This window comes from Oncorhynchus keta, chromosome 36 (assembly GCF_023373465.1).
Source record: "Oncorhynchus keta strain PuntledgeMale-10-30-2019 chromosome 36, Oket_V2, whole genome shotgun sequence".
Classification (NCBI taxonomy): domain Eukaryota; kingdom Metazoa; phylum Chordata; class Actinopteri; order Salmoniformes; family Salmonidae; genus Oncorhynchus; species Oncorhynchus keta.
The window spans coordinates 3,316,043-3,328,771 of record NC_068456.1 but is presented as its reverse complement, the minus strand read 5'-3'; the positions used below and the strand labels follow the sequence as shown (position 1 = coordinate 3,328,771).

Genomic DNA, 12,729 nt, shown 5'->3' with positions numbered 1-12,729 from the left:
TCTATTTCACCAGGGCCTCGGCAGGCATCTTATTGGAAGTTCAATGTAAAGCTCTTACAAGATGCCACTTTTTGCTCAGGTTTCCAGACTTTTGGGAAAGATGGGGGCAGCGAAGAGAGGAGTATGAGTCTCTGAGTCAGTGGTGGGATGTGGGGAAAGTGCAAATTCGGCTTTTCTGTCAACAGTACACAGCTCTCTCATCCTCAGAGGCTAGGAGAGTATTGGGGGAACTAGAGCGGTGTATTAGTGAGATGGAGGTAGAGATGGTGGTGCAAGGCAATGTAGGCCTCCAGGCTAACTTAGCCGAATACGTAGGGACCTGGGCAGTTTTTTCCAGGTTAAAGCAAAGGGAGCACTTGTGAGAGCTAGATTCTCCATGCTCAAGGAGATGGATGCTCCCAGCTCCTTCTTCTTTGGTTTGGAAAGACAGAGCAGTGAAGCCAAGGGTATGCATTGTCTACGGCTGTCTGATGGGCGGGTGACCTCTGTGGTGGGGGAGATGCAGGAGCGGACTGTGGAGTTTTATACTGAATTGTATAGGGCAGAAATGTGTGATCCTATGTGTGCTCAGGTCTTGTTCGCAGGACTCCCTAAGCTCTCTCGGGAACAGAGGGATGAAATGGACATTCCTCTGTTGTCACATGAACTGGCAGAGGCAGTAACCCAGATGTCCCCCTGTCGTGCACCCGGGGTCGATGGACTTCCAGTGGAATTTTACAAAAAATTCTGGGGAACAATTGGACAGGATTTATTTTGCGTGTTGCGAGAATGCGTCGGGGTAGGAGAGTTGCCGATGAGCTGCCGTCGGGCGGCTCTGACTCTCCTGCCCAAAAAAGGGGACTTGTGTGAACTTAAGAACTGGAGGCCTGTGGCATTACTCTGTGCGGACTACAAGATTTTTGCCAAGGTCCTCTCTAACAGACTGAAGTCCCATCTGGACTCTATAATACACAAGGACCAGACATATTGTGTACCGGGACGCTCAATCACGGACAACTTGTTCTTGATTAGGGACATGTTGGACTTGTCGAGAGGTTCTAATGTGAACTTTGGACTGGTCTCTTTAGATCAAGAGAAGGCTTTTGATAGAGTGGATCATGAGTATCTGTTTAATGTGATGTCTGTGTTTGGGTTTGGGAAGAGTTTTGTGACCTGTGTGAAGCTGTTGTATGCTGGGGCGTCATGTATGGTTAAGGTGGGAGGGGGGCTCAGTAGGCCAGTCTGGGTGAGACGGGGCATTAGACAAGGATGCCCTCTATCTGGGCAGCTGTACACACTAGCCATTGAGACTTTTTAGGACTGCTACGCAGGAGACTGCGGGGAGTGTGCTGGACAGGCATGGATGTGGTGACAGGAATTGCAGTCTCAGCATATGCAGATGATGTTTCTGTGATGGTCAGGGATGGGCAAGATATGCAGGAACTAGAGACCAGTCTGAAGGTGTACGAGGGAGCTTCATCAGCTAAGGTAAACTGGGGAAAGAGCAAAGCTCTGTTATGTGGGGCATGGGGGATAGGGCTCCTCCTCTGCTTCCAGGGGGTTTGCAGTGGGGTTGTGAAGGGCTTAAAGTGTTGGGGGTGTACCTGGGCTCGGAGAGGTGGGTCAGCAAGAACTGGGAGGGGCTGACACAGGCAGTGGTGTCAAGACTGGCCAGGTGGAGGTGGCTCCTGTCCCAAGTGTCATATAGAGGGAGGGTGCTGATAATCAACAACCTGGTGGCATCTTCCTTGTGGCATAAACTGGCTGTCCTCAACCCCCCCGCCGGTCTGCTTGCAGACCTGCAACGCAAGCTGGTGGACTTTTTTTGGTCGGGACATCACTGGCTGAAGGCAGCAGTTTTGTACATGACCGTCCACGAAGGAGGACAGGGCCTGGTGGAACTGGAGAGCAGGATGGCTGCTTTCCGACTAAAGGCGGTGCAGAGACTGCTGTACCACACTGATGTTGGCTGGAGGGAACCAGCATGTGCGCTGCTGAGGAGAGCTGGCGGATTAGGGTTGGACCGGCAGCTGTTCCTCATGAAGCTGGAGAGGCTGAGTACAGCAGGTCTCTCAGAGTTTTACTCTGCGGTGCTGAGGGCCTGGCAGCTGCTAAGGCTCACACGAGAAGGGGTGTGGAGCCTGGGCAGTGGGTGTGGGAGGAGCCCATCTTCCACAACCCAGCCATCCCTTTGAGATCGGTTCAGTCGGCCACCCTGCAGAGGCAACTGATGGCAGGGGTTTACAAAGGCTGGGTGACCTGAGACTGCTGGGAGAGGAGGGGTGGAAAACCCCGGAGGTCTTGGCGCAACAAACAGGAATAACGTCTCTTAGGCTGCTGGAGAGATTCCTGGAGGAGGTCCAGGAGGCACTGTCTGAGCCGGTAAGGGGGTGTTTGAGAGGCCAAAGGGAGAGGGGCCACCAATGTTCCCGCCACTGCAGGTGACGGCAGAGACTGGAGACTGGCAAGGGGGTCTGGAGGACTTGTTAGATTTTAACACTCCGAGCCTGGGGGAGTTTGAGGGGTGGGAGGTAAAGCCCTCTACAACCTCTGCGTTAAGGTGAGGAGCATTAGAAGCCTAACAGGAGTGAAGGCACATCAGTGGCAGGGGGTATGTGGGGCGGAGAGTATGGTGGGTTTTAGATGGAGGGCGCTCTACAAACCCCCAGTACCAAAGAGGTCAGGGGACCTCCAGTGGAGGGTTCTTCATGGAGCCCTGGCCACTAACAGCTGGTTGGCACGGGTTGATCCGGGAATTGGGCAGGGGTGTCCTTTCTGTCAAATGAAAGAAACTGTAATTCATGTGTTTTCTGTGTGCACCAGGTTAATGCCATTAATGTCTCTGTTGGAATGTCTGTGTGACAGGTTGGGGGTGGTTTTTGCTGTTGGGATGTTTATAATGGGATACAGGTATTCGAGTAAGGAGAAAGAAAAATGTGTTTTGTTGAATTTTCTGTTTGCGCAGGCAAAGTTAGCTATTTGGCTAACAAGGAGGAACAGGAGGTCAAAGGTGGGGGATAACAGACCCTTTACTACTGTTTAATGGGATGGTCTCTGCGCGCCTTAGGGTTGAGTTTGAGTTCTATAAAATGATCAAATGTGTGGAGATGTTTGAGGAGATATGGTGTGTTGGGGGGCTGTCTGTATTGCTGGGGAAGATGTTTTGGATATACGGTTGTAGGAGAGGGTTTTTGTGTATGGTGATTTGTATCATGTGGTAGATGGAAAGGTGAGTATGGTACATGTATGCAGTATAGGATATATTTTTATTTATTTTTTATTTTAGGAGTGTGGGGGTGAGTTTTAAATGAATTAAGAATGTTTCAATAAAGAAAGACAAAGTCAAAAGTCTCTCTCTCTCGACAGTAAGTAGCCTGTTCTAAGCTTGATTTCTTGTGCGTTTTATTATTTAGGGTTTATCATCAAAACACAAGTGATGGTGACAGCTCTTCCGTAGTTGATTTACTCAACATGTGTGGTAGTCACCAACACACATTTGTGCAACAGAGAAGAAAAACACTAATACAAAATAATAAAAAAAAGTGGTTCACACCTCGTTGTTACTCTGTAACAGTTTTCACAATTCAATGCAACTTATCTAGTAGAGTGGCCTCTGTGTGAGAGAGAGAGACAGAAAGAGGGAGCGAGAAATGCAGAATTAGAGAGAGAATGTGAAAAAGCAGAATGTCCTCCTTCCCAACTAGACAGTAATATATCGCCTCTCAGGTTTCTCTCCAGAATGCCAGCCGTTGGTGTATGAACAATAACCATAACTACCAGGGTTAGACAAGACAATGGTGGACAAGCAGTTCTTTAATGTGTGGTTGGCTCAGGTCTTACAACACCGGTATGGTTACCCATGGTTTCATGATCCTTAGGTTAGGTTACATCTAAATAACATACGGGTAGGTTTGATTTCCTATCTCACTGTTGTCAGAGAGAGAGAGAGAGAGGGTGAAGGAGGAATGAACGAAGAGAGGGAGGGAATGCGGGTGGGAGAGATCAGAGGGTTGCTGTAAAAATGTGACGCCTGATCTCCATTCAGCCTTGTGAAAGTGTGAACTCTGATCCTCTCACATGAACACACCAGAAGATGTTTATAAAAAATAAACTTCCCTTTATCAGGACCCTGTCTTTTAAAGATAATTCGTGAAAATCCAAATAGCTTCACAGATCTTCATTTGTATAGTGTTTAAACACTGTTTTCCACGCGTGTTCAATGAACCATAAACAATTAATGAACGTGCACCTGTGGAACGGTCGTTAAGACACTAACAGCTTACAGACGGTAGGCAATTAAGGTCAGAGTTATGAAAACGTAGGACACTAGAGAGGCCTTTCTACTGACTCTGAAAAACATCAAAAGAAAGATGCCCAGGGTCCCTGCTCATCTGCGTGAACGTGCCTTAGGCATGCTGCAAGGAGGCATGAGGACTGCAGATGTGGCCAGGGCAATAAATTGCAATGTCAGTACTTTGAGATGCCTAAGACAGCGCTACAGGGAGACATGAAGGACAGCTGATTGTCCTCGCAGTGGCAGACCTCGTGTAACAACACCTGCACAGGATCGGTACATCCGAACATCAAACCTGCGGGACAGGTAGAGGACAACTACCCGAGTTACACCAGGAACGCACAATCCCTCCATTATAACACTGGATGGATGGATGGAAAGCTGGCAAGTTACTTAGATCCAGAGGCTACAAAGAGGGCTAATCCTAGCACGATGAATACATAATGCTGGTTCTCGACGGATCAGCTGGACAAAGTGTACTTCACTGAGGGTGTGGCGGCCCGGTCATTGAATGTACAATTTGTAAGTCGCTCTGGATAAGAGCGTCTGCTAAATGACTTAAATGTAAATGTAAATGTAATGTGGTCACAATGCTGCTGATGTATTATATTGATTTGCTACAGGAGCTGAATAAGACCACAGAGTCGGGGAAGTCGGTTTCAGAGCTTCTCGATGAAATCCGTGCTGCTGTTGATTTTGTACTGCGTCCGTCCTGCTGTACTATCCTGGCCATGGTGAGAAGTATGGGTTCACCACCACCTCTGCTTGACATTGTCCTGGATTCCTGACAGGGACAGGAGGATGTATTTGGATGAGCCAGTTTCACCAACAAAGTGCTCCCAAGTGGCTCAGTCAACGGGGACAAGTTACTGGTTTGCAAAGTCCCCCAAACCCGGTGTGGGCTGGGTATCAGAACAGCAGTAGCAAGAAAGCACATTGTTTCTACAAAAGTTCCTCTGTGTTTATTGGGTATCAAGAGTGCGGTCTCATCCAGTTGTGGCTATAATAAACAGTTCCTTCCCCTAGTTCAGACACACGGTTGGCAAGTAGTGGATATTAAAACAAGCATGACAATTTTTTTTTTAAATCCCAGTTCTCTGGGTGGTGCTCCGCCCATTCAGGAGACAATGCATGGGAGACTGGCAGCGTGCTCCATCCAGTGGCTGGCATGCACTGTTTCACCATGGGCGATGAGGATGGTGACCAGGGGGTACAGTCTGTAGTTCGCTGTGCGTCCTCCTTTTCTTGATGTCATTATGTCAATGGTCTCCGAGGTCCTAGCGCCTGTCTTGAGAGAGGAGATTTCCTCTCTCCTTCAAAAGCAGGCTATTCTGCTGGCTATTGCAGTCGGTGTGTCCCAGCATTTGGTTTACGCACATAGATCTGAAGGATGCATGTTTTCATGTGGCTACACATCCTCCCCACAGAAGGTTTCATTTCAAGAGGTTTCACTTCGAGGGTGTGGCCGACGAGTTTCTGGTCCTGCCTTTCGGACTCTCCCGATCGCTCTGCACCTTTTCTATGGCAGTGGAGGCGACTTTGGCACCGGTGCAGTGCCAGCGGATCAGAGTATTGGCCACCCTGCCACGCTGGTTTCCCATATTAAGTCTGTGGTGCAAAGTGGATTACAAGAACAGTTGTTTGACTCCGGCTCAGTGCTTTCAGTGTCTGGGTCTCATTCTGGACACGGTTCTGAATCCTGTGTTTATTGTCCCAACAAAGGAGGGTCGCATTCCGGCTCCGTCCGGCACGGTTTCAGCTGGGGCACTGGTTAGAGCATTGGACTGTAACTGAAAGGTTGCAAGTTCAAATCTCCGAGCTGACAGGGTACAAAATCTGTCGTTCTGCCCCTGAACAGGCAGTTAACCCACTGTTCCTAGGCCGTCATTGAAAATAAGAATTTGTTCTTAACTGACTTGCCTAGTAAAATAAAGGTAAAATAAAATAAAAAGGAGATTCTCCTTTTCAGAGCTCTTTGGTGGACTTTTTGATGTCCTTCCAAGAGCTTTTTGAGCAGGGCCTTTCTTTTTATACATTTGAAGCTTATGTGGGAGCCATCTCGGTGTGTCATGTAGGTATTGTCAGTTCTAACCCAGGGTTTCAAATCTCATTTTATTTGTCACCTTTGTCACATGCGCCCCTCCCCTCCTCTCCTGTGTGTGCATGGGCCGTCATAGGCGTGCTAGGCTTGGGGAGTGATTGTATGTTTCCATAGTATGCTATACAGAGTGACCAACTGAAAAGGAATGTACGGTTATGAATATAACTACTATTCCCCGAAGGAGGGAACGAGGTATAACATACTATGGAAACATACAATCACTCCGCTCCTACAGTGGAATTGGGCTCGCAGAAGAGCGGTACTTAATTGAGGAAATGTATGCGACCCCCAGTATTATAGTCAGGAAGGCGGGACTTCCGAGGGCGGGCTTGGCATCCGTTTGGTGGGATTTCAGTTCTTCAGGTGAATATGATTGGTTGTTGATTCCCCATAGTATGTTGTTGTACCTCATTCCCTCCTTCAGGGAACAATAGTTACATCATAACTGTACGTTTTCACAATTGCTTTCATATGCCGTATGATTTCAAGACCCTTACATATATACGTATTGTGTAGTGCTTATCCAGATCCGTCTTCTTTTTTTTTCTCCATCTCTCTCTCCCTCTCCATCTCCCTGTCCATCTCCATCTCTCTCTCCATCTCCATCTCTCTCTCCATCTCCCTCTCCATCTCCATCTCTCTCTCCATCTCCATCTCCCTGTCCATCTCCATCTCTCTCTCCATCTCCATCTCTCTCTCCATCTCCATCTCCCTCTCCATCTCCCTCTCCATCTCCTCTCCATCTCCATCTCCATCTCCATCTCTCTCCATCTCCCTCTCCATCTCCCTCTCCCTCTCCATCTCCATCTCTCTCTCCATCTCCATCTCAATCTCTCTCTCCATCTCCCTCTCCCTCTCCCTCTCCCTCTCCATCTCCCTCTCCATCTCCCTCTCCATCTCCATCTCCCTCTCCATCTCCATCTCCCTCTCCATCTCTCTCCATCTCCATCTCCATCTCCATCTCCCTCTCCTCCATCTCCATCTCTCTCTCCCTCTCTCCCTCTCCATCTCCCTCTCCATCTCTCTCCATCTCCATCTCCCTCTCCATCTCTCTCTCCTCTCCATCTCTCTCTCCCTCTCCATCTCTCTCATCTCCATCTCCATCTCCATCTCCATCTCCATCTCCTCTCCATCTCCATCTCCATCTCTCTCTCTCTCCATCTCTCTCTCCATCTCCATCTCCATCTCCATCTCTCCATCTCCATCTCCATCTCCATCTCCATCTCCATCTCCCTCTCCATCTCCCTCTCCATCTCTCTCTCCATCTCCCTCTCCATCTCTCCTCTCCATCTCCCTCTCTCTCCCATCTCTCTCTCCATCTCTCTCTCTCCATCTCTCTCTCCATCTCCATCTCCCTCTCCCTCTCCCTCTCCCTCTCCATCTCCATCTCCCTCTCCATCTCCCTCTCCCTCTCCTCTCCATCTCCATCTCCATCTCTCTCTCCATCTCCCTCTCCCTCTCCTCTCCATCTCCATCTCCCTCTCCATCTCCCTCTCCCTCTCCATCTCCATCTCTCTCCATCTCTCTCTCCATCTCTCTCTCCATCTCTCTCTCCATCTCCATCTCCCTCTCCCTCTCCCTCTCCCTCTCCATCTCCATCTCCTCTCCATCTCCCTCTCTCTCTCTCTCCATCTCCATCTCCATCTCTCTCTCCATCTCCCTCTCCCTCTCCATCTCCATCTCCATCTCCCTCTCCATCTCTCTCTCCCTCTCCATCTCCATCTCCCTCTCCCTCTCCTCTCCATCTCCATCTCCATCTCTCTCTCCCTCTCCCTCTCCCTCTCCCTCTCCATCTCCATCTCCCTCTCCATCTCCCTCTCCCTCTCCATCTCCATCTCTCTCTCATCTCCATCTCCATCTCTCTCTCCCTCTCCCTCTCCCTCTCCATCTCCATCTCTCCTCTCCCTCTCCATCTCTCTCTCCATCTGCATCTCCCTCTCCATCTCCCTCTCCATCTCTCTCTCTCCATCTCCATCTCCATCTCCCTCTCCATCTCTCCCTCTCCCTCTCCATCTCCCTCTCCATCTCCATCTCTCTCTCCATCTCCATCTCCATCTCTCTCTCCCTCTCCATCTCTCTCTCTTAGATTTGCTGGTGAATATATTGGAGGAAAATGGCAATATATACCACGACGACAAGACCATTAAAGAGGTGAGAACAGATGCGCGTGAGACTCCTGTCCACATCACAGTCAATCTATTGTCTAGTGATATTTGACAGAGTGCGACGTCACATCGGACAACAATGACTCTTCGTTGTTAATGATAGAAGATTGGTCTCATGACTATTTCTGGTCATTCGGTTTTCATAGTATTGCATGAGTAGTAGATGACAGTGTAAAGTACGCTAACACTACACAGTAATGTGCAATGTTAATTATATTTCAGCAAAGTGTCACCATCCTTCTCTTCACCAATGTTGAATCAGCCAACTTTTCTTCTTCTTCTTATTTACACTCTGCTCATAATCCTATATATTCTACTAGTGTATCTGTGTGTTTATGTTAATGTGTGTGTGTGTCTGTGTATGTTAACTGTGTGTGAATCTCCTCAGGTCCTTCTCTATGAAGTTGGTTTCCTAGTGTGTGCTGCTATAGGGATCGTGTACATTATCCTGATGCCCCTGGTGGGGTTCTGCCTGGCCTGCTGTCGCTGCTGTGGACGCTGTGGAGGACACATGTACCAGAAGCAGACTAAAGCTGTCCACTGTCACAGGAGAGGATTCTACTGGGCTACGTTACTCACCACGCTAGTCATACTGTAAGCGCGCGCGCATATTTTAAGCTTTTGGATAAGAAAAAAAAAACGAGCATTTTTTTTATATGAAGTGAAACAATGAACACACACTAATTTTTCTGTGCATGTGTGTGTAGTTCAGGGAACATCTGCATGTTCTTCAGCAACCAGTTTCTGAAAGGGAGTGTCGAGGACAGCTCTGTGGAACTCAACAATACACTTGACAACCTCCAAACCTACCTCACTGCTGTCCCACAGGTGTGTGTGTGTGTGTGTGTGTGTGTGTGTGTGTGTGTGTGTGTGTGTGTGTGTGTGTGTGTGTGTGTGTGTGTGTGTGTGTGTGTGTGTGTGTGTGTGTGTGTGTGTGTGTGTGCGTGTGTGTGAGGACTTACCTGTGATTTTTCAGAAGGGAGTAGAAAACCTAAGTAATAAATGAAGAAGGAAGACCAGTTTAGTTTCTAAAACATTATAGACATACATGTCAATACAGACAGTTTTATAGATTAACAGTGGGGTCTGAAATGATTGACACCATTTGATAAAGATGAGCAAGAATGACAATAAAATAAATCATTCAAATACTGGAGCTATGGAGTATGCTCTACAGGCAGCAAGTGGCACCTTCATTGGGGAGGACGGGCTCATGGTAAATGGCTGGAAGGAATAAATAGAATGGTATTGAACAAATCAAACATGTTTTCCATGTGCTTGATACCATTCCATTCACTCCGTTCCACCCATTATTATGAGTTGTCCTCCCCTCAGCTGCCCTTGGTAAGCAATTTTTTGGCGGGGGGGGGGGGGATTACATTGTTTTATACTAATACAATTGCTCAGAGAAAGAGATTTTGTTTTGATATGATATGTTTTTTTTCTGAAGAAGGTTAAGGGTCAAATGTATTGACACCCCTAAAGATCATTATGAATCAAGCTGTCACAGGTTTAAATCTTGGCCCCATGTACCTAGGACGCGATGACTACATCAAGCGTGACTTGACCACAAACTTGTCGGATGCATTTGCAGTTCGTTTCGGTTGTGTTTCAGATTATTTAGTGCCCATTAGAAATCAATGGTAAATATTGTATTGTTATTTTGGAGTCTCTTTTACTGTAAATAAGAATATAATATGTTTCTAAACACTTCTACATTAACGTGGATGATACCATGGTTACGGATCATCCTAAAATGAATTGTGAATAATGACGAGTGATTTAAAAACAGTGGGTCAAACATCATACCCCCAAAACATGCTAACCACCCATGTTATTTGCAATGGTGAGAGGTTAGCATGTCTTCGGGGTAGGACCTTCGATTCTCTGTCACACCATTAGTCGCCCATTCACCTTAATGGTTAACGGACGGTCAGGCCTGTCAACACTTTTATCTGGTACAACAGAGGGAGAGGGACGCCGGGGGAAGAGTGGGAGAAGGGTGAAGAAGGCAGGGGATAGAGAGGGAGAGAAAGGGGACTGGGGAGAAAGGGAGAGGAAGAAGGGGGGGAAGAGGGAGAAAGAGAGAGGGAAAGGATGGAGAGAGAAGGATAGGTTAATGGTAGGGCAGGTTGTGTTGTTAGAACATGTCAATCATTCATTTTGGCTGTCGGTAGTGGCTTTGAAGTTTCAGTTTTGTGTTTCAATTTTATGTCGTCTCTCCTGTGTCTACGTGTGTGTGTGTGTTCTATCTCTGCTCAGCAAATTGATAGTGTGCTGACAGGGAGCAATGAGACAGTGGATGAAGTCACCAGAAGCCTCAATAGTGAGTACCCGAGCTTCTAGTCACATAATGCATCACACGTTCTGCAAAGTACAAACACACTGAAACAACTGTAAATCCAATTGTCGTTTTGACCCAGTAGTGACTAGCTGCCATTCACAATTTGGGAAACACCAATGACATACATCTCTACCTTCTCTCTCGCTCCCAGATATAGGTAATCTGCTGGGCAAGGAGATCCAGAGAAGGCTAGAGGGCCCCCTGAAACCTTCCCTGCAGTCTGTCAGAGATATAGCCAATGGTACAACTCCATCCTGTGTGTGTGTTTTTGTGTGTGTGTGTGTGTGTATTCCTCTTCTGATATTCTAACGGGGTTTTCTGTGTGTGTGCGCTTGTGTGTGGTGTTTGTGTGTATATTCCTCTTCTGATCTAGGTTCATTTGAATTATCTACATTAATTGTTTAACAAAGTGCTTTTTAAAGCCTTCTGACATTTTAAAATGTGTGTATGTTGTATTTGTATCCTAGTGGTGAACAGTACCAGTGTCCTGCTGGTGAGGTTAGACTCTACTCTAACCCAGGTCCGGTCTGATGTATCTGTGGTCCAGGCTAATGTTAGCTCTGTCAGAGACCGCATCAACAGCACACTGAGAAACCCTAACTGTACTGCGTGCTCGGCCTTTCAGTCAGAGCTACAGAAACTAACATTTGCCACCACTATCGCTGTGAGTACAACTTAGTTTCGTGTTGCCGTCTCTTTCCACGTTTCCACGATTGTTCTGGTTCCCCCCGTTATCACCCTGCACCCACCGGCGTGTGTCTTTTCATCCTACTGGTTTGTTCGTGATAAGGAAGGATTCAGGCCTTTTGTTAAACACAATCAAGCTCTTCTGTGTTCCTGATAACATGCGTGCGTGGTTTTCGACAGTGTGTGTTGTGTGGTGATGGACTGTGTCTTGAGTAAACTGCCTTGCAACAGGAGGAACACATTGCTGGGTTAACGAGATCGACGCGACACAGGCAAACGAGTAGACCCATCGACTCATGGTGTTATCTTTGGATGCCAGGTTTCAGTCTGTAAAGCTGACCTGACTTGTCCTTTCTTCCGCCTCCTCCTTCTACTCCCTCTGACGCACTCCCCCCCTCAAACAGGCTACCACCAACGAAGGGCTTGGGTTTCAGGAAAATGACCGCTCATAATGCATCCTCACGTGTACACACACCTTATCAGTAACACAAGACGAAACCAGACATTTTTGTCTGTTAGCAGTTGATGTTACTCTTCAATAACACAGGCCCTTAAGCATATCAGGGGGGAGAACAATTGGTTTATTCAAAGAGGAGGACAAATCATAGATGTTATGCTGAGAGGTAGATGTTCATTCTCCCCTGTCCTCAGTGATTCTCTCCACAGAACAAAGGGACAGGATGTAGTTTTATAACCCAGCTCTAGCCTGTGGTTGACCAATTAGAATTCCTTGCAATTAAACTCTGCCAATGGCCAAGTAACAAGTAACATGTATACCAATGAGAATTTGCCATGTAGCTATGAGTCCCAGACTGAAATTCCTCCCATGTCTCTGACCCATTGGTCTTTAATCCCCATTACAGAAAATAACACTATTTCCATTGATCGTTAGTACTCTATTGACTTTTAGTCCTCTTGACCTTTAGTACTATATTGACCTCTCATCCTCTGCATTGTGTATTTATCTTCTAAATACATGTCCAACAAAAGGCCTGAATAGTTCCATATAAATGTTGTTTTTAGACTTCAGTTTATTTTATCATAGACAATGCAGTATTTCATTCATCCCTATCACTGATCTACTTCGATAACGAGCATCGTTTTAAAATGCGATGATCTAGTTTCGTGGGTGGAGTTGAAATACTTGATCGATGTATAT

At 47.1% G+C, this 12,729-nt stretch overlaps 1 protein-coding gene across 4 annotated transcripts in view; it reads left to right on the top strand.

The window, feature by feature from the left end:
- LOC118369379 (prominin-1-A-like) overlaps positions 1–12,729 on the top strand; it is a 39,268-nt gene that overhangs the window by 13,300 nt on the left and 13,239 nt on the right. For all 4 annotated transcript variants that reach the window (XM_052498311.1, XM_052498312.1, XM_052498309.1 and 1 more), the window contains 6 exons: positions 8,461–8,525; positions 8,928–9,133; positions 9,247–9,367; positions 10,802–10,865; positions 11,035–11,124; positions 11,351–11,547. In XM_052498311.1, the coding sequence (XP_052354271.1) occupies positions 8,461–8,525; positions 8,928–9,133; positions 9,247–9,367; positions 10,802–10,865; positions 11,035–11,124; positions 11,351–11,547 (743 nt within the window). The remainder of the gene's footprint in view (positions 1–8,460; positions 8,526–8,927; positions 9,134–9,246; positions 9,368–10,801; positions 10,866–11,034; positions 11,125–11,350; positions 11,548–12,729) is intronic.